Source organism: Eptatretus burgeri, chromosome 6 (assembly GCF_056783735.1).
Source record: "Eptatretus burgeri isolate ZD-2024b chromosome 6, Ebu_testis_v1, whole genome shotgun sequence".
Lineage (NCBI taxonomy): Eukaryota > Metazoa > Chordata > Myxini > Myxiniformes > Myxinidae > Eptatretus > Eptatretus burgeri.
This window is the reverse complement of record NC_140966.1, coordinates 23,035,869-23,059,612: the sequence shown is the minus strand read 5'-3', so window position 1 is coordinate 23,059,612 and position 23,744 is coordinate 23,035,869. Positions and strand designations below refer to the sequence as shown.

General features: G+C 43.1%; 2 protein-coding genes across 3 annotated transcripts in view; both read right to left on the bottom strand.

Moving 5' to 3' along the window:
• MTCH2 (mitochondrial carrier 2) overlaps window positions 1-17,918 on the bottom strand; it is a 54,765-nt gene extending 36,847 nt beyond the window's left edge. The window contains exons 1-4 of one of the 2 annotated variants that reach the window (XM_085884299.1): window positions 17,524-17,918; window positions 11,409-11,493; window positions 10,926-11,032; window positions 6,381-6,434 (exon numbers count right to left, since the gene is read on the bottom strand). In XM_085884299.1, coding sequence (XP_085740425.1) covers window positions 6,381-6,434; window positions 10,926-11,032; window positions 11,409-11,493; window positions 17,524-17,610 — 333 coding nt within the window. In that variant the 5' untranslated portion in view covers window positions 17,611-17,918. Of the gene's footprint in view, window positions 1-6,380; window positions 6,435-10,925; window positions 11,033-11,408; window positions 11,494-17,132; window positions 17,214-17,523 lie in introns of those variants that run through there. The other variant, XM_085884300.1, reaches the window with a different exon arrangement.
• Window positions 17,919-20,199: 2,281 nt separating this feature from the next.
• The window catches only part of NUP205 (nucleoporin 205), a 327,963-nt gene continuing 324,418 nt past the window's right edge, over window positions 20,200-23,744 (bottom strand). The window contains exon 44 of the mRNA XM_085884280.1: window positions 20,200-20,524. Coding sequence (XP_085740406.1) covers window positions 20,351-20,524 — 174 coding nt within the window. The 3' untranslated portion in view covers window positions 20,200-20,350. The remainder of the gene's footprint in view (window positions 20,525-23,744) is intronic.

Here is a 23,744-nt window from a genome sequence, read left to right as displayed (position 1 = left end):
CTTTCTGACCCCGACCCCTCTCCTAACTCTCTCTCCCAACCTTCCTCCTGGTCCCCCACCTTTCCCCCTGTTGAGGGGACTGTAGCATGTACAAATCGGATTTGGAGCCGACCGGTGGTGTGCAAAGTCGCTGCATGTAAGAGCTGTTGATTTTGAATGCTCCCACCCCAGGTGTGTGTGTTGTGTGTGTGTGTGTGTGTGTGTGTGTGCGTGCGTGCGTGCGTGCGTGCGTGCGTGCGTGCGTGCGTGCGTGCGTGCGTGCGTGCGTGCGTGCGTGCGTGCGTGCGTGCGTGCGTGCGTGCGTGCGTTGCTGATTGGTATCGACATATGCAGGTTTCAGAATGTGGAATGGAGTCCTCCCAGGGTGGGCTCAAAGCATCCACCTTCATTTCAGTAAGGGGTCACGATTCACGGACCAAGCTGTGAAGTTTTCTATTCTCAAAGTTTTGTGCAGAGGGCTCTCTTCAGGATCGTCGCTGAGCTTATGGGATGGCGTGTCGTCAGTTCGTCCATCCACAAATGCTTGCAGAAACTACACATACAATTTCAATTAAATTTGACCACAACCTTCATGACTTGTGATCGCATAAATAAAAAAAAGAGAAAAGAAGAAAAAAAAAGGTCTGAAGGGGTCTCCAGAGGGAGTTTACGGGGGAGGGTGGGAGGGAGTGAGGTTGCTTCCCTGAAGGGGCATTTGCTTTCTTCTCAGAAACGATACAAACAATTCCGATGAAACCACGCCAACCTTCATCCCCATGATGTCCCATAGTTTGTTCATGACATGAGAAAAACTGGCTCAAAGGGCATTTAAAGGGGGGTTTCCCCCCAAAATATGTATTTGCTTTCTTCTCCAAAACTACACATACAATTCCGATGAAGCTCGACCACCATCTTCACCACCCATGATGTACTGAAGTTTCCTAGGAATAAAAAAATTGGGGTCTTGGAGGGTCTATGTGGAGTGGGGGGGGGGGTTGTCCCCCCCACCCCAAAATATTTGCTTTCTTCTCAGAAACTACACACGCAATTCCAATGAAACTTGACCACTATCTTCCCCACCTGTGATGTACCAGAGTTTATTTATGACATGATAAAAATAGGGGTCAAAGGGGTTCTACGGGGGGGGGGGGGTTGGTTGTCCACCAAAATATGTAAATATGTATTTGCTTTAATTTCTGAAGTTCGAGTCTGTGGTTGATCAGTGCCCCAGACGAGATACACTTCTAGTCTTGGGGGATTTCAATGCATCGACTGGAACTGATAGGGATGGTTATGAGGTGTGTGTTGGTCCCCATGGGTCAGGAACTATGAACCAGAATAGCACTAAGTTCCTTGACTTTGCAAGAAGTCATGGACTTAGGGTGGCTGGTTCATGGTTTCAGCGCCCGCAAGCTCATCGCTGGACTTGGTATTCCAACGCTGGCGGTGTGGCAAAGGAGATTGACCATGTCCTCATTGACGGTCGTTGGAGGATGATCCAGAACTGCAGGGTCTACCGGAGTGCTCAGTTCCTCAATACTGACCACAGGCTTGTTGTAGCAACTCTAAAGCTGCACCTTAAATCCTGGAGAATGGTACCATCCCAGCCTAGGCTGGATGTTGCCAAGCTCAGGGATGAGAGAGTAGCTGAGGAGTTCGCGAACAGGCTGAGTGGACACTTGGGGGGTCTGGGTGCTTTGGGGGGTCCTGAAGAGTTGTGGAGCACCTTCAAGACCACCGTCCTTGATGTTGCCGGTGGATGCCTTGGAGTTCACCGCAGGGCAAGAAGAATTTTGTCTCTCAAGGGACACTGGATACCATTGACCAGAGTCGCAGGGCCAGGCTGAATGGCAGAGCTGAGCTGTTCAGGGAGCTGAGGCGTAAAACTGTACGTGCACTGAGGGTGGACAAGGAGGCCTATGTGCGAGGAATCTGTGAGGGGGTAGAGCATCACCTGTGGACAGGTGATTCTCGTCCGGCTTACAGGGGAATCGCGCATTACGTTCATCCAAGCCCATCCCTCGGAGCACTGCAGTTCGAGCAGAGAGTGGTAGGCTCTTGACAGAGGAGTCTGAAGTGAAGGCCCGCTGGGCCGGTTACTTTGAGCGGTTGTACCAGGCTGATCCCCCAGCTGTCGAGTTGGACGTCAAGGGTGTTACAATCCCTGTTGCTGACCCTCGAATCAACTGTGGTCCACCATCGCTTGTGGAAACACGGGCTGCGGTGAACCAGTTGAAGCGGGGCAAAGCTCCAGGGATCTGTGGCATCCATGCTGAACTTCTCAAGGCTGGTGGAAATGCTGCACTCGCGTCGTTGCATGCAGTTTTGTGCTCTGCCTGGAACACAGGCATCATCCCAACTGATTGGAAGAGGGGCCTTGTTGTCCCTCTCTGGAAAGGGAAGGGTGATCGCCAAGACTGCAACAACTACCGAGGGGTGACGCTGCTCTCAGTGCCGGGCAAGGTCTTTGCTCGGATAATTCTTGATAGGGTTCGCCACCATCTGCTTGAGCACCAGCGTCCAGAGCAGTCAGGCTTTACACCAAAGAGGTCAACGATTGACCGTATCCTTGCTCTTCGTGTCCTCACCGAACGCAGACGAGAGTTTCGGCAGGGGCTGCTTGCAGCCTATGTTGATCTCTGTAAAGCGTTCGATTCAGTGAATCAGGATGTCCTCTGGAGGATTCTTGGTCTTCGTGAGGTGCCACCGAAACTGATCGATCTGATGTCTGAACTCTACTCTGGTACTGAGAGTGCTGTGAAGTGTGGTGGTACCGCCTCTGACTTATTTCCAGTTGTTACTGGAGTTCGTCAGGGATGTGTACTTGCCCCCACACTTTTCAACACTTGTATGGACTGGATTTTTGGGAGGATGTCGGAGAGATCAAGTTGCGGTGCATCGTTTGGCAATGTCAAGATCTCGGACCTTGATTTTGCAGATGATGCAGTCATCTTTGCGGAGACTTTAGACATCCTCTTGGGGGCCCTCGAGGTGCTGAATGAGGAGACGGAGCCGTTGGGATTACGGATTTCTTGGGTCAAAACAAAGATCCAGGCTTTCGGTGACATCTTGGATGCTGCTGTCCTGTCTGTGTCTGTTTGTGGTGAGGATGTTGAGGTCGTGGATAGATTCACTTACCTTGGCAGTGATATTCATGTCTCCGCAGGTTGTGAGCCGGAGGTCAATAGACGTCTGGGTCTGGCCTGGGGAGTCATGGATTCACTGGATCATGGGGTGTGGCGCTGCCGGTACCTGTGCGGGAGGACGAAAGTCCGAGTCTTCAGGTCCTTGGTACTTCCAGTCTTGCTCTATGGGTGCGAGACTTGGACTTTGACCAAGGATCTGAGACGGAGACTTAATTCCTTTGGTACCAGGTCTCTTCGGAGAATCCTTGGCTATCGCTGGTCGGATTTTGTGTCCAACGAGCGGTTGCTGAGAGAGACTCGGATGAGATTTGTTACCTGCATAGTCCGTGAGCGTCAGCTGCGGCTGTATGGACATGTGGCTCGTTTTCCTGACGCTGATCCTGCTCACCAGATTCTCTCAGCGAGGGAGTCTCATGAGTGGAGGAGGCCAGTGGGCCGACCACGTACCTCATGGTTGCAGCAGGTTGACCATCATCTCAAGGAGATGGGGATGGGCCTGGCATCTGCCTGGGGGATGGCCAGACGGAGGCCCCTGGAGTACCGGCGGAAAGTGGACGCAGCGACGCGCTGTTCTGGCACATGCTCCCATACCTGACCTGACACACAATTTCGATGAAACTTGACCATAACATTTATTACCCGTGATGTTCCAAGGTTTGATCATGGCATTAAAAATTTTTTAATCAATCGGTATTTACTTTTTTCTCCATTATATTGTTGTGGGCCAGGGGTCGGTGGCGAGAACAACCGCTAGGTGGGGGAGGTTACGCCGTCTCCCACCAGACTCCCCCGGAATTGTAGGCTTTCGCTCTGGATAATTCCGTGAGCCACGGGTCACAGAACCAACCGTGGTCGCCAATATCTCGACTTCGTGGCACAGGGTTATTTTTCTCAAGCCAAAGTACCTAAGTATCCACGCAATCTCGTCTACCGGGGATCCATGCTCTCGGAACGCCTGGTTGAACCGGATTTACTCTACCGGCAGCGGTAAATTCACACTACCGACGACCGTTTTGCCACCTACCTTTCTGGCTCGTTGCAGTCGAGCGGAGACTGCCCAGGACGTCCTGGCTATGAGAGACCGATTACCGGGGATGAAACCCCGCTTATACTCAGACCCGGACCATGCTGGACCAAATAAAGAAAGGACGGAAACGAGCTGGGAACATTTCTAGTAATTTATTTACAGTAAAAGACAAGGCAAGACTTAACGCGAATATACAAGGAATATTTACAATGGTGGAATAACACTTATTCTGTTCTACTTAAAAGACGGGCCGACGGGCCCACACGCAGACACACACACACACACACACACACACACACACACACACACACACACACACACACACACACACACACACACACACACACACACACACACACACACACACACACACACACACACACACACACACACGAAAAGAAAACCCAGAGTTCTTTATTGGACCCTCCAGCCGATGAGAGAGAGAGAGACGAGCTGGGGGTCAGAGTTCGGTGGGTACCTGATCGTCGGAGGGAGGGCGTGCTCCACGATGCGGCACCTGACAAAGGTCGTTGGTCTGGTCCCCAGTCGCACGTGGGGGACTCGAGGCTCGTGGCGGAGTTCGGGTGGCGAATAATCGGGGTCCGTGGAGGGGGGTCAGGGTCGCTCTGTCCTTCCTTGTAGAGGGCCAGCAGAGACACGTTCGCCACCTCGATGGCCCTCTGCTCAACCCTCGTGGCAGCAAAACCCCCTTCGTAACAGCAACGTAGACCTCCTGTGACCACTCCTCGTAATTGCCCCTCGTAACAGCAAAAACCCTTCGTCCACAGAACTCCTCTTGCAGTGAACTCCCCACTGTGGACGGTGTCGGTAATTTTATGGACCTCACTCAGCGGGGAGGGCCTTGGCAAAACTCACGTCACTGTTTGCCCTGATTGGACGGGGTTCCCATGGGTCTGCTCTTTCTGGGCGGGGTTCAGCCATGCGGGGAAAACCCCACCCCGCACTCCACGCGTGCCCATACTCGTCAAAAAAAAATTCCAAAGTTTGTGGAAGCTGAGAAGGAACTGCCAGAGATTCTGCCTCAGACAGCGAGTCGCCAGTTAGGCGAGTGAAGCGCTTGTTCAGTGGTGTTGTCGGTTTGTTTGATGGTTACATTTAATAACCGAACTAAAAGAAATCGTAACACACGTTTTTGATCCTCCCACTAGACAAAAGGAAGGGGAATCTGACTACACCCATACTTAACGGAATAACTGACTTTTGGGAATAACTTACCTGAATGTTGAGTGCTCATGATTTCCAGATCCGTAACAATATATTTTATGGGTCATCCATGCCTACCAGTGGTTGCCTGGTTATCTTATCCAGCCACCACCAGGTGAGCACCCAGTGGTATTGCCCCTATGTTTAATATCTCTGTGAAGTTCTTTGTCATCATTCCCATATCTCCAGCAATCATTGGTACAAATTTGGCATTCTTCTGCTTCCAGGATCTCACTTCATTCTTGAGGTCTTGGTGTTTGGTCATTTTCTTGATTTCTGCATCATTTAGTCCAAAATCACTGGTATTAACACCTCGATCAGCAATGCCTTCTCTTTTTTTTGTACCTAAGTATGATATCTGGTCGCAACGCTTTTATTTTCGATGTTCACGCTCGATGGGATCATTAGGTCATATGTGAGCGGAAGGTATTTCAATGTTTTCAGTGATTGCTTTTGGTTCATGTTCCGACTAATTTTCTGGAACTGTGACATCAGAGTTTTTGCAGATGTGCCAGCGGATGACATTATAATCTGTTGTGTCATGTGCGTGTGTGTGTGCGTGTGTGCGTGTGTGTGTGCGTGTGTGCGTGTGTGCGTGTGTGCGTGTGTGCGTGTGTGCGTGTGTGCGTGTGTGCGTGTGTGCGTGTGTGTGTGTGTGTGTGCGTGTGTGCGTGTGTGTGTGATCATTAAGCATAACATATCAATGTCTTTACGAATCCCACCTCCACCCTACACCTTTCTCTCTTCTATTTTTATTTTATTTTATTCTCTCTCCCCCCCCCTTCTCGCATCCCTCCCTCCCACGGTAGAACAACATTTGGTGAGGCATAGCTCTACCAACCCCCCCCTTTCCTTGCTTCCCCTCCCTCCTACCTCTTCTCTCTCTCTCCCTCCCCCACCCCCTTGTATCCCCATCAGCAAAGCTCGTTGTATTTGCTCGTTGATGATATGAAACAAAAAAAAGCAACCCACAAAACGAGAATAAAGCTGGTATATAACGTTACCTCTTCTGGATTTTCTTCCTCCTCATCTTCCAAAATATGTTCTTCTTCATAAGCCTATGAAGATAAGAATCAAACAAGAATTGCATCAAAGCAAACGAAAAATCTTGCCTCGTAAAAATAATACAAAACATGGATCGTGCGTGCCTGCATCAAAATATGGTGTGTATGTAGATGTGCGCACGCATCATACCGTGAGTGTTTGTCACAAGGCACGCGTGTGCATCAACAAGGTAGGGATGGTTGTCACCAGAGACATGTATCGAGAGAGTGGCAACTATGACAAATTAGAAGCCATTTTGTGTCCAGTGTGTGGGAAAGTGTGCATGATTGTATTTGTATTCTGACCCAATGAGGAGAATGTGGTCATACTTTTCCAACTATATTGGTGGATGAATAACAACTTCAATAAATTTATCATCTGGATAAAAACTAGAAGGACACTCAGCAGAATGCATACACAGCCAAGCTGAACATTTTATGTTTTGCATCCAGACCTGAAACAAAATCTGACTGGCTTGTTGTCACCAAACCAACTCATCCACTGGTTTTATCATAACTCGTCCACAACTTTTTGAAATATTGTGTTATACATCGTTTTCGACCCCATTTCTTAATGAAGAATCACTTAAAAAAAAAAAAAAGATAATTTAAAAATTCTCGTATCCGGATCTTCACCAAAATTAAATCAATTCGGCCTCGACACACACCCCGACCTGTCCACCAAGTTTAGTCTGAATCCGTCCACCACGTTTTGAGATACCCTGCTCACAGCCAAGCAAACAGTGAAAAACTGCAACAAACGGGTGAAAGATAACCTCCGTCCACCTTCGGTGGTAGCGGTATTGACAAAACTTTAAATGCACTTTTTTGTTGTAATTTTATTTTTCTCATTTCCTGTATTTTGAGACGCTGTCAAATTTACGCTCGAGATGCGTTCCTGAAAACCCTTGTGCAATTCGAAAAAAAACGTAACTTGAAAGTAGTTTTCCCATTAGAATAGTGTTATAAATCGAGGATGCATTTCTGGAGGGGGGGGGGTGAAACTTTCGTTCATCCTTACATAGCCAAACTAAAAAAATTACGAAAGACGGGATAATAAAATGAATCAATACAGAATAGTTATCTGAAGATACCTAGCCAGTTTCGTGTGTTGCTAGCAGGGTTTCTTTGCTTGCTGGTGGAGTTTCCTGGATATCTGTTCCCATAGTGTACAGTCTTTTTGGCTGCTGCATGCATCATTGGTTAGGGGTGCGGCTATGCCGCTGATGCAGTGCCTTTATTACCAGTACACTGGTCCTCATTTCGCCGACCCCGGAAGGATGACAGGCCGAGTCAACCCCCTGGTGATAATTCAGTGGCGAACGGGGCTCAAACTCAGGATCCTTAGATCCCAAGCCACCGCCCTAACCACAAAGCCAATGCCAGGCTTGGATATCTGTTGAGGTTGAAGAAGGCTAAAAGTATGTATACAGAGAAGTCTAGACAACCTGGATCATTATCAAGTTTATGAGAACATTTCACTGAGTTTGATCCTCGATCCAAATACTTAGGGAGTTTCTCCATATTGTCCATCATCGTGTCTCTACACTTCATAATTCCAACAGCAATTCTTGGGGTCACAGTTTCAGCATTTAACTTTATCTTTGTGGTTTTCATAATGCAAGTAAACCTTTGTTATTTGGCACCTGCTGGACTTGAGAAGTGCCAGGAAATTCTGTCAGATAGACAAAAGTTACTCCAACTGCAGAAGGTTTTTTTTTCAAGCGTCGTTGGCTCGTAGTAGAGCTGAAGCACATGCACACATTAAATTGTGAAGGAAATGATGATTACACAGCACCAACAGTGGAGTGTATGGGTACTCTCCAACCAAGTGTGCTCATTGGTCGTTTAACGTGTCATGGTGTTTCACAGTGTTGTTATTATTGTATAACGGCGTTATCGTGCAACATGCTGTATTGGAGTTAGTGTTTAACGTTACGTGTGGTATTATAGACCCCAGCGTTCCATGCTGACTCCGCCCTTTGGACATCTTCATCTCGCGACTGTGCGCTGATTGGCTCTCCACACCCACCATTGCCATGTTGTCAGGCGGATCCTCCCTTCAGCGCACAGTTGTGGAATGTCATGGTCACACTGTCATGCAAAGCTAAAACCACCCTCTTCCATTTTTCTACTTTGATTGTCGAAGGTTGATGCTCGAGATGATGGGTGGATGCGGCATGATTTAACGATAAAAACAAAGTACGATCATAGTAAACAATACAAATGACAGACACCGACAAGGACAACCAGTAGCACCACGATGTGAACCTAAACTGGCCACATCGGTTAATGGTGGTTACTAAAACATGCTGGTTGGTAAAACTCCGGATAACACAGCTTGATCTGTAATTGTCTTGAACAGCATGGAGGGAAGTAGCACGAGCACGCTACCTATGGCCACACTCGTGCTGTTTCACATCTAATTTGACTTCTAAACTAATAGTTTTTTTGAGTCCGTTTTGGGTAGAACCGACTGGAGTATTTGCTCGTCGTTTAACACTCATGATGTGTTTTGCAAAAGTGTGAATAAAAACCATGTGAGACATATTGGAGTGTCTTTGATCCGATGCTGCCCCGGGCACATGGAGAAATACATACGTGGTGAACCTATTTGGTGGAATGCGCAGCAGCGTGGGAGAGCAGCGTAGATGTTGTGGTGCGGATTGGCGAAATTACACCACGTCAAAAAAAAAACACGTAAACGAGAAAATGATGAAGCGTAATTAGAAAAATGTTCAGTTCTTCGTCAATGGCGTAAAATGAAAAACAGCACAACCAGAATGAGTGTAAATAGAGGAATAGCTGCACAGTGCACAGTAAAATAAAATAATGAAACAAAACACAAAGAAGTAAATTAAAGAGTAAAGCTAGAAAGCATCTCAAAATGCAAAGCATCCGCTCGCGCTTTGTATTCGGACTTCTTCTTTCATGTGCTAAACATGATGAAAACGGCAAAAAATTAACGATTTTCGGCGACCTTGACCTTTTGACCTCAAAAGCAATTGGCTTCTGTGACCCAATACGCAAACCCTGTTCAAATTTCAGGTCAATCGGATGAAAATTGATGACTTTATCCATCATTAACCTTTTCACCAAATTTTTAATTTGTCTTCTACATATTCTCATCATAAAGCTTTGTGTGCGTGCGCGCACGCGCGCACGCACACTATGATATGTTGTCAAAATCATATAGTACTCTGAAGAGGACTATTTTGTGAAAACAGAGCAAAGACTGCAGTCTCTGAAACACACTTTTTTATCTCTTATTTTAATCAACTGAATGTGCCGTGTGAGGTTAATCCTGTATTTGTCTTTCATCATTAAATAAAAATTGTTTGAGAAATGCAGTCATTATCAGAAACTTTTTCTTTTTTTGCAAATCGTTCGGTGAAGTCATACTAAGTTTGTGACACATCATAAGAAATTTGTGCCAACGATTGTAGATGGAAGTTCAAACGTGTTTGTAATGTTCATTTTGACTTGCACGTACGTACTTCAACACCATGGAACACGTTTTTCTTGTCTTGCTCACAAGTTATTTTTACATTTCATGTGCACCATTCCATTTTTCGATGTTATTAATGGTGCCGACGCTAAAAATCCAAAACAGCAAATCAAGTTTGCTTTGTCAATTGTCACAATTAAGCAATCTGGGAGATATTTGAGGTAAACGTAGGCAATATTGAGTAGCCAATGCATCAACCACGATGATCATGCACAATGTGAGCAGGCCAAATGTATCGGCTCAGCCTTGCTGACGTAACACACATTCTTTAAAAGATAGCGATTGATACTAGAGATAACTCGAAACTGGATGAGCAACAACAAACGGACTACATTTGCATAGCCATGAAGATGACAATACTTGCCAGTTCAGTCTATTGACTTTAGCTTACGAGATTATCTTCCTTGTGGTATTGTGGGAAACCGAGACATTGACTTTTTTTTCAGAGTGATTCGTACATCCCCAGGCACAACAACATGTCATTTTCTCATATAAATTGTAAGCCTGGTGTTGGCTTAGCAGTTACGTGGCTGGTTTGGGATCTTAAGAGTCCTGAGTTTGAGCCCCGTTTGCCACCAAATTAACACCAGGTGGGGTTGACTCAGCCCGTCATCCTTCTGAGGTCAGTGACATGAGTTCCAGTGCACTTGTATAGGGGCACAGCATCAGCGGCATTGTCGCACCCCAACAAAATGATAGCTGCCAAGCTTACAAATGCAAGAAGAAGAAAAAGAGAAGATATAAATTGTCATTTTTTGTGTACATTTTAAACTCTCTGATGATGCGTTCGAGTCGGTGCTTTGATGTGGACACAAAATGGCATCCATGTGTCACATGGTCTTGAAAAAAACACGAGGGTTCCATTGTTGCAACTCTCTTTATATACAGCTATGTGTGAAGGGAGTGCGCCGCAACGGGGGAAGGGAGTGCGCCGCAACGGGGGAAGGGAGTGCGCCGCAACGGGGGAAGGGAGTGTCTAAAGGGAAGAAAGGAAGTACCTTCAGAACTTTGTGATGGGTAATGGATCCAAGCAGAGCAGAGCACAGGCGTGGGGTTAGTCCACGGAACAACCCGAACTTCCCATCTTGCTTGGCAATATACTTTGCTAAAACATCACAAAAATAAGCAAGTAGTGTCTTGTGTGTATTACACAGCAGAGAATCACAAACAAAAATATTCCTCTGTTTGACAACACCAACAAAAAAGGAGTGTAGTTTACGGGGAATACCAACAGTGACCAGATATTCATGGCGTGCCTTCATACAAGTTGTGATAGACACAAAATACTTCACTATAATTTACCTCGATGCTATTTTCGTTTCTCAACTATCAATAATTATTAGAAACATGCAATAATATATATATATATATATATATATATATATATATATATATATATATATATATATATATATATATATATATATATATTTTAACCTATTCTGAAATTAATCAGGAATCCGAGAAGTGCAAGGGCTTACCATAGCTAAAGAACCCTGGAAGCTGCAGCTCTTGTCGGAAAAATAAGTTATGACCCAGCACAGGGGCAATAGGTTCATATCCAACCTGAAAAACATTACAATATTTTGTACTTTGTCCTGCTAATCAAGTGATTCGTCAAGAATCCAACCTTTACTACATTGAAATGTCTTCTTTAGTGTCGCTAAACAAGTGATCAGTCAATGATGAGTAAACGTAATAAATCATCAAACATCTCCCACAATCATCAGCGATTTAGTTCGTAAACATTGACAATTTTGCAAAAATGCAAAGCATTCGGTTTCCGAAGAAATAACCCGACAAAGCAGTATTCACATAATTAAATGCACCTCAGCAAATCCTCTCGCAGCAAAGAATGACGGGAATATATAATTTTAGGAAATGGAACGAATAAAATAGATGATTATAATTTAAATTGGCACAAGTCAGCATTCAAAAATAACTCATTGTTTTAATCACATCACCTGGCCCAACAGGATGGCCAAGAGGTGTGCAAACTCACGTCTAAGCTGCTTATCCTGGGTTTGAATCCCAGCACAGCGATAAACTGCCAACACGGTGTTTCACGGGTAGGGTCACTGTGGACACTGTGGCCAGATTCCAAATTCCTGCCATGACTAGCAGAGGGCAAATGCATCAGTGGCACAGCCACACCCTCAGCCAATGATGCTACCCTGCAGTCTTGTGCTACATTCAAAAGAAGAAGAAGAATCACATAACCGGCGCTGAAACATTGACTCGATATACTCGCTTCTCTCCTCTTTATGCACTCGTCAGCACGTTCTTCTCCTGTGACCACCGCACATCTACCCTGAAGTCTGCCACCATCACTCTCATCCACAATACGAGTGCAAAAACAGATCCTATCAACTGCAGCACAGTAAGCTTACTTCCACACAAAAAGCCTTGCCTGAAAAATCAGCTTAATCAGTCTACAAGGCATTTGTCCGTAGCCAGATATAGTACTGCACTACCTCTCCTATGGGCTCGTGTCGCAGCATCACATCTTCCTTTCCTGGATTTTGTGGGATATAGAACTCTCACCTTTATTGGAATCCCAAGTGATGAGGCACAAGCTGGTGCTCCCACATCACAGCGATGACAGAGGTCCATGTTTTGTACCACCTCTCCTCCAGCCAAGCTCCATCTGTTCCTAGTCCTTTGACTTTCCCCTATAACTCGAGGATGCACACCCCATCCTGGTTAAACTCCCAAAATCCTATTAAAGTTTCCTGAACACCTCAACTCTTCTGTTCCTCTTTTTCTCCAATTTGTGGAAACACCTTCTGGAGGCTGTTCATTCTCACTCTTCCCTGATAGAGTTTCAAGCATGTTCCACACCAACATTTAATCCCCCATCCCTACCCACATTCGTTATGACCACCAATAAACCTCCTGAACCAAACCCTCATATTTGCACCTTGCTCTTCCATGAACCTTGATATTGTACAGAGAAAAAAAAAAAATCAAAAACGTTGGTTGGTCACAAACTGTTAACGTGTAAGAAATAAAGTCCTCCGTTATAACTCAACGCATTGCATAGTAATCACAAGAGTCACTGATGACAAACTTGTGGCCTTCACACTGACAAAGTGCACAGCCACTATATATATATATATATATAGAACATTCAGAAACAAATGTCAAGGGTCATAGAGAACCTATTCTGGTGAGAGATTGGCATGTTGTTGAATCTGATTGGGTGTTAATTCCTGGTGAAATGAAAGCAGTGGAAAGTCAGAAGTTTACACTCTGAAAGTAAACATTGATAAGTTTACTTTCTGAGTGTACACTTAAAGTACCTGGAATGGTCCTGACGTTGTAAGGTTATTCCTCAATCAGCTGAAAATTCGTGGAATGGAAGGCCCATGTGATGGTGGGAGCTCTCTTCTCCTCCGATGTAGCAAATGTCAGCGTTGGGACGACGTTCAGCATAAACGCGAAGAGATGACATTTAAAATTAGCTGCGAGAGAGGAACTTTACAGTGTTTGCCCCACCATCAAATGGACGGGCCTTCCACGTGAAAATACCACTCTGCTTTGACATGAAAATCCTCTTCATGATCGAAAAAATTTACAAAGCTCTGGCATTTGTTGCACAGGGAAGCGCAGCCATCGGTGAAGTCGAACAACTCATCAACTGTGTTGGACTTCCTCTTTAGGAAATCCAGAAGCTAACTTAATAACATCGACGCTCATGGAAGTAACAAAGCAATCAAGTGAGTGCACAATTTGAAGATGGACAACCACCCAAGACTTGGTGGGAAAGAATCATCTGTACTTGTTGGACACAGTGATGCTTCTGGTGCAGATATGGAAATTTATACATGATACAAACCTACAGTGATTGACAAACTGCAACTGCAAGGATACCGGTGGCTGACTCGGGATCTTCGGGTCCTGAGTTTGAGCCCCATTTACTGCTGAACTAACACAAGGAGGGATTGACTCAGCCTTCCGAGATCGGGGAAATGAGTACCAGTGTACTGGGATCGGGGCACAGCGGCATAGTTGTGCCCCACCAACACGATAGCTACCTGGCAGCCAAGCTGCCATATGCAAGAAGAATAAAAGGTTTGGCGACGAACTTCCTTCATTTTGCTTTTTCATCTGTCTGTCTGACCCAAGTCCCTCCATATGAAATGGGTATTGCAATTACTCCATCCCTACCTCTCCCGTGAAACTCACAATATCCAGGCTCACTGCTCACCCTCCACTCCTTTGTAATGCCTTTTCCCTGCTTGTAGAACTTCCCCATTCAATTAGTTCCATGAAACCTTTTCCTCAAAAGCTTCAAGCTGAATGAACTTGAACGAAACACACGCACATATATATATATATATATATATATATATATATATATATAGCAGGCATATATATATATATATATATATATATATATATATATATATATATATATATATATATATATATATATATACGCACACACGCATAAACGCACACGCATACACACACACACACACACACACACACACACACACACACACACACACACACACACACACACACACACACACACACACATATATAAACACGCACGTAACACGCATATATAGATATACAACACACACACACACACACACACACACACACACACACACACACACACACACACACACACACATAATACACACACACACACATACACATATGAAACACACACACATACATACACATATATAAACACACACACACATATAAATATATACATATAAACACACACACACATATATATACATATAAACACACACACACACACACATACACATATATACATATATAAACACACACACACACACACACACACACACACACACACACACACATATAAATATATACATATAAAACACACACACACACATATATACATATAAACACACACACATATAATACACATACACATATATACATATAAACACACACACATATAAATATATACATATAAAACACACACACACACATATATACATATAAACACACACACATATAATATACACACACATATAAACACACACACACACACACACACACACACACATATAAACACACACACACATATAAATATATACATATAAACACACACACACACACATATATACATATAAACACACACACACATATAATACACACACATATATACATATAAACACACACACATATAAATATATACATATAAACACACACACACACATATAAACACACACACATATAATACACACACATATAAACACACACACACACACACACACACACACACATACATATATACATATAAACACACACACACATATATATATACACATATATACATATAAACACACACACACACACACATAATACACACACAGATACATATAAACACACACACACACACACACACACACACATACATACACACACACACATATATACATATAAACACACACACACACACACAATACACACACATATATACATATAAACACACACACACACACACACACACACACACACACACATCGTGTGGATTAATACGCACACACACACATATATACATATAAACACACACACACACACATACATATAAACACACACACACACACACACACACATATATACATATAAACACACACACACACACACATAATACACACACATATATACATATAAACACACACACACACACACACACACCGCATATACATATAAACACACACACGTGTTACATACACACACATATATACATATAAACACACACACACACATAATACACACACATATGTGTATATATGAGCACACACACACACATAATACACACACACATATATACATATATAATACACATACACACACACACATGATAGTATCATACACACATATATGCGTATATAAAACACACACATACACACACACATATATACATATAAGGAACACACACACACACATATATATACATATAAACACACACACACACACACATATATATACATATAAACACACACACACACACACATATATATATACATATAAACACACACACACACACACACACACGTATATGCACATATAAACACACACACACACACAATACACACACATATATACATATAACACACATACACACACACACACGATACACATATATACATATAAACACACACACACACACACATATATATACATATAAACACACACACACACACACATATATATATACATATAAAACACACACATATATACATATAAACACACACACACACACACACACACAGTCACACACTGCAGTATATATACATATAAACACACACATATATACATATAAACACACACACACACACACACACACACACACACACATATATACATATAAACACACACACACACACATATATATATACATATAAACACACACACACACACACATATATATACATATAAACACACACACACACACACACACATATATACATATAAACACACACACACACACACACACACACATATATACATATAAACACACACACACACACACACATATATATACATATAAACACACACACACACACATATATATACATATAAACACACACACACACACATATATATACATATAAACACACACACACACACATATATATACATATAAACACACACACACACATATATATACATATAAACACACACACACATATATATACATATAAACACACACACACACACACATATATATATACATATAAACACACACACACACACACACACACATATATATACATATAAACACACACACACACACACACATATATATACATATAAACACACACACACACACATATATATATACATATAAACACACACACACACACATATATATACATATAAACACACACACACACACACACATATATATACATATAAACACACACACACACACATATATATACATATAAACACACACACACACACATATATATACATATAAACACACACACACACACACACACACACATATATACATATAAACACACACACACACAATACACACACATATATACATATAAACACACACACACACACACACACACACACACACACACACACACACACACACACACACACACACACACACACACATATATATATATATATACACACAGTTATTTTTAATGACACACATGAACGTTCGCTTGTACTGCCGAACCGACCATGGGTGGAGTAACTCTGGACTCGCTAACTCCACACCGGTCCACGACGTATGAACGAGTGAACATGTCGGTGTTGTGTTAAACAGGTAAACACCACATCGCTCATCCTCCACCCCCAGGGTCGCCATGACCTTTGACCTTCCTCCGAAGCCCCGACCCGACCCCATCGAATTACAGCTTCTGTTTCCTCCCTCCTGTTCACTCATCCCCTTGTTGTGTGGACCTGTTCTCGCGCTTCCCCAACGTCAGGAAGTTACCTGAATCACTTCACTCTTACACGAGCCTCGACTTGTGTACAAACCATAAAGACACAGCAGGCCTCGGGGTTTTATACATTATATTATATACGACATTCTCAGCTTGAGCTCATATCACAAGAACAATTGCTTACCTGCACAAGCACCTTGACGTAGAGCATGGGGTGCGACAGGGCCGTGAAGCCGGCAGCGAGAGCATATTGCTGCCATTGATCCGCCATGATTCCAGGTCCGCCAATTACGCTTCTGTTCGGACTCGTCTTCCTCCCCTTCCTTGTTTGCACGACTCCAATCCAGCCGAGTCGTTCATAGACTTTGTGGTTTTTTTTTAGTTTTAATCGTTTCTCGGATTTTTTTTGACGGTATACGTACTTCACAGACGTTAATAAAGAGTTAAGTGGTTTGAACGTTCACTGGACAATAATTACAAAACAAACCAAAGGGGCTCGTGTAAAGGCCGACGAGGAGGAACTACACGCCGAGCTAACCAACACACCAAGACGGCCTATCGAGACATCAAGCGCTCGCGCTGTGATTTTACACCGCCAATGACGTCATGAGTAAAAAAATAAAAAGGAAATGATGTCACAAGTATCACAAAGTATTGAAAACATCGAAATCCATTTTTAAAACGTTACCTGTAATTAAATTAAAGTCGTAATTGCCTTTGTAAACTTTTTGTTAAATTTCTAATCAGGGTTACAAATCCATGGTTGTTGTTGTTTCGTGAAGGGGGAGAGGATAAACAAACCGTGCAGCACATTCACTTTTGACGAAACACTCACGTCACAATCACTCCACATGGATACAATCTCCCATTCATATACCGAAGGGGACAACCAGTCCTGTCAATATCCATGTACCCAGGACCCCTATATCTCTACCCCCAATAATGTATTGCGAGGTACACATATTGGTTCGTGGTCGCCAGCATTGACCACTATTTTCGTTGTGTCTGTCTGTCTGTCTGTGACTCTCTCCAGAACATAGCTCCGTGACGTTTGATGCGGTCTTGATGAAACTTGGACACGAGCTAGATATGATGGTCTAGTTGTGCCTTTTTGTATGAGGGACGTCCCACGCCCACTTGAACTTTTTATTTTTTTCTCGATTTTTTTTTCTCGCAATTTCATTTCCTCGAAGCTGTGCGTAATGTCCATAAGTACAACATATAAAAAATCCGATTTGATTTGGTCAATTTTGACGGAAGAGATAGGTTTTTACAGTTCGGCTTCCTCAAAAGCTTCCACAAACTTAATTGTACCTATCGTGGCATTGTTCAATAATGGCTGCGAACCCATCGTCGCCTCCTGGCTTGTTTTATTCAAATTTAAACTTGTCCATTGTTTCTGCTACCACTACCTTTCAAGGGAGACTATAATTCATGCAAGAACTACTCTCTGAGTGAAAGACAAACTCATACCACCATAATTTTATGTATATTTTACAATTTTTATTTATATATTTAACAATCTTTATTTTGTTTATATATTTTACAATCTTTTATTTTTAGTTTATCTGCAATTGGAATGCCAGATAAGGTGTGGTCATCATGCACCATCCATCCGTCTCCTATTTCAACTTCTCCAGCCAAATCACTGGGCCGATCCGGCTGAAATTTGGCGGCAACGTTCCACTCCTGACGGATAACAGGGACTGCAAAGCTCGTTCAGATCACGTGACTTAAAGTATGTCAAAATGGCGGACTTATTAAATTTCTTTTTAAAATCTCCTTCTCCAGACACACCAGTTAGAATGCTACTAAATTTGGGTTACAACATTAGGAAAAGGTTCCTGATGTTAAATTGCGGCGGCTATGCCGATCACGTGACAGGAAGTGTGTCAAATGGCAGTCACATAAATTCCTTCAAAAATATTATTGTCCAGACCCACCAGTCAGAATACTCCCAAATTTAGGTTACAACAGTAGGCCAGGGCAGGGATGTTAAATTGTGGAGGTCAGGCCGATCACATGACCGCAAGTGCGCCAAAATGGCGGCCATAAATTTTGGAAAAAAATCGTGTAAATTCCTTCAAAAAGTTTTCTCCAGACCCACCAATCAGAATGCTACCAAATTTGCGTTACATGAGGAAAGGGGCCAGATAAGCTACAGTTCCACCAGCGGTTCTATTTTTGGGTCTTCCAGTCCTGGGTTTGTCGATTACAGAGAACGTTTTTCTGTACTTGTTGATTATGCTTCCGACACCACACCTACAAAATCAATTGATGCGATCTATTTCTCCAAATGTTTTTCCTTCTTTATACAGAAACACAATTCGAAGGCGACCTTCCACTGAAATTTTAAGCATTTTGTGTTAAGCAAAAAGTTACCGTAATCCTGATAATCTGTATTCTGCAGAGTGAAAAGTGGACTTTTAGCTTTATGGATATGGAGAAAAGAAAATCCAATATTAATAACAAGGAACACCTGAAAATGAGTCATCAATTCAATTTGATTGGTTAATGTGATGGATTAGCTACACAACACTTCATATTAGTTGCTCATGTAAACCAGATTTCACTTTGAAGTGTCATAAGAAGTTTTTAAATATTTTGATCAAGGTGAATTAAAGATTACGAAATGACAAGCTTGGTTTCTCCAAACTCAAACGAAATTGTTTTAATAACCATCAACATTATTATAACTTATAACAGTAGAAAACACCAGTGGAAGCTTTTGGCAAATTGTTGATGCTCAGAACATCCGCATATTGTAACTCCTGAATGTGTCTGGCTTTTGCACAGCAAAGCGCACGCAAGCACGCACGCAAACACACACCTCCGATCAAGTGAAACTATGCACAAGGAGTAACAACAAGAGAAAACCTTTATTAACATAACGTGTCGATGCAGATGCAATGGGACTTCAATTTCTTACAATGTTCACGCTTACAAATAGTGCTGGTACATGACAGCACTTGAGATTATTCCACAATATTTGTGCTGAACAAAACAAGCAGCTATGCACTGCCTAAATGACCCGCAGGCCCTTTGAGGCTGATCAGGCATCTGATTCTGCGACTGAGAGCTTGGATGAATGTGTAACGAGACTGCACTTTGCTGTAGTTGTTCTCAATGTCCTGTAGCTTCTTCTGCACAGCTTCCGTAAAGCAGGTTGCAGCATCACCAAGAAGCTGTGGACAATAGATGCAAACAAATGATGTAATGTAAGAAAAAACATATTATATATATATATATATATATATATATATATATATATATATATATATATATATATATATATATATATATATATATATATATATATATATATATATATATATATATATGAAGATAAAATAAGATCGATCACTTAGGCAAAAGTTTTAAAAGTCTAACATTTCAAGTTCTCACTTGAGCCCATCATTGGAGACAGGATTTAAAAAAAAGAAACATTCGGTGCCATTTATACATAACATTGAGAGATTGATCATCCTGATTGATAACACCTGGATTGACGTCACTTTATCAATGAAGTAATTTCTTCCTTGATACGTTCAGTGAAAGTGCTCAGGGTGATTAGCATGTGTAGTGTGTTTACGGATGTTTGAGCTGGTGACAAAATACATGATACGCCGGCAGGGCCGGATTTAGGGCAGGGCCCACAGGGTCACGGCCTAGGGCCCCGCGCTTCCCAGGGGCCCCGCGCAAACGCAAAGATCACAAGAAATTCTGCTATTTCCCCCCTTTTGTTTGTTTGTGAAAAAATCGAGTTTGTTTGTGTAAATGGTCAGTGAATCACGAAACAAATACTCAATATCCCTGTTAATTTGGCATCTGTTTGGTGATGTTTGTCATTTATTTTACATCTTGGAAATTAGTTTTTTTCCTTTCCACTGATCATAAGAGCGCAATCTTAAGGTCTACCACAGAAATAGGTCACACTAAAAAAGTGAGGGTTTTCCCAATCCCAGCAAGCTATGGCCGTCTCAATTTCATTTTTGCAAAATTACATGCCCGCCCTGAATCTATGTTTGCTATGTACTGCGCAGGCGTACTGCTGGGGTGGTTATACTATAATCGTGCAATTCAAGTTTACACACCGGATAATATTTTATTATATTTATAAGGTGTGTCTCGGTGGCAGAGTGGTGAGGTTGCTGGCTGGTCACCTCAATGTGGATTCGGCGGAATGGGTTCGAATACTACCGGTGGCATATGTAAATCATGTGTCATGGCCGAGACACGGTGGTTTCCTCCGGGTTCTCCGGTTTCCTCCACCAGAGCGACACACCTCGCAATAATAATCTGAGCCGTGGAGAGATACTCGACAAGCCCAAGGCTTCTTATCAATCCACATTAATATATCTCGATTATTATTATTATTATTATTATTATTATTATTATTATTATTAAGGTGTGTTTGGTGTCAACTGCTGAAATATTGCTTTCTATTGTAGGAACTGCCTTTGTGTGGACCTGGTTGAGCCATGGCGGAACGTGAACGTGATCGAGGAAGAAAATACCAGTCTGGTGCGGCCAAGCGGAAGGAAAGCATAGCAGTCGAAAGCGAACGGAACAAGCAACCCAAAATTACAAGTTGGCTTAAGAGTACAACAGCCACAGTCGGGTTATACAATGAACAGGATAACAACGCAAAGGGAAACATAGTTACGACTACGTCAGCATTATCTGCTGTTGGCCCTGCTCCTTGTTTCAGTGCTGCTGATGCTAGCGGTGATAAAACCTCAAACGATTCTGTTTCAGAATGTGGTTCAGAAGTCGACAGCAAAACGGCTGAAGATTATGAAAAAGACATTGGCCTTTGGCCAGACCAGCTACCAGAGAAGTTCCGAAACTACTGGATCGAGAAGGGTAGTGCACAATGTCGTAATGTCGACAGTGACTACAAGAACTCCGCTGTCCGTGATGGAAATAAAACTCGTCATTGTACAAAAAATTTGTTCAGTAGAAAACACACGTTATCTGGAGAAGAAATCGATCTCAGTTGGTTGTGCTATTCTGAAGAGACCGGCCGTCTGTTCTGTTTTATTTGCCGTCTGATGTCACCCATGTCAAACACTAAAAGTCGGTTTACATCCGGGTTCCAAGATTGGAAACACGTGAGGGAGTCGATAGAAGGACACAGTAATTCAGATCAGCATAAACAGGCAATGTCGAGCCTGGCCAGCAGAAAATCATTGCAAGGCCACGTTAACGCTGGACTAGTTCGTCAGTGTCAGAACAGCACTACTGGCACGAAGTGCTACGACGGTGTGTGGATGTCCTCATGTTTCTATGTGAACGTGGCCTGCCCATCCGAGGTGACGACGAGGTGATCGGTTCGGTACATAACAGAAATTACCTGGGAGTGATGGAGCTTCTGAGCAAGTCCGACACTTTCCTTGCGGCACATCTCCAGAAACATGCTAACAAAGGGAGCGGTAACGTAAACTACCTCTCATCGACAGTATGTAACGAACTAATCAATGTGTTGGGGAGAAAAGTTGTGAGTGCCATTGTAGTGGACGTTCGGAGGGCTAAATATTACTCCATATCGGTGGACTCCACTCCGGACGTGTCGCACACTGACCAGCTATGTCTAACCATCCGCTACGTGTTGCCAGAGGGGCCAGTAGAGCGTTTCTTGACATTCGTGCCCTTACTGAATCATACCGGAAAGGAGATCGCAGACGTAGTTCTTGATTTTCTCCAAACGAACAAAATTCCGATCTCTGACTGTCGCTGTCAATCGTACGACAACACCAGCAACATGTCTGGAAAATACCGCGGCATCCAGGCGCACCTAAAAAGTCGTTGCGAATTCGCCCAGTTTGTTCCTTGCATGGCTCATTCTCTCAATCTCATCGGGACGTGTGCTGCTGTGACTCTGTTTGGTATCGTTCAACGGCTGTATGTTTATCTCGTGAAGTCAACCTATCGTTGGCGCAAACATCGCGATACACTGAAACACATGCCAGTCGTCAAGTGCTTGTCAGATACACGGTGGTCGGCCCGTGCAGATGCTGTAGAAGCACTGGCCAATGGATTCCAGCAAAATATCATGGTACTTAACGATCTTGCAATGGATGAACATCGAAACGCAGAGACACGGCAGTGAAACTACTCGAATCACTGACAGAGTTCGTACAGGACCTACGGGAACGGTTCGACGTCTTTGAACATATTGCTATTGATAAATGTGGTCACAGCGAGTACGAAGACGATCAGCGACGTGTTCGAAGGAGGAAGCGACATCATGATGAAGTAGACAGCGCCGATGACACCCAGTTACCGCCAAGAGAGAGATTCAGGACCACATCCTACATACCCATCATTGATCAGCTAACAACGTCACTAGGAGATCGCCTCAAGGCCTATGGAACACTCCGTCAACGTTTCTCATTCTTTTCA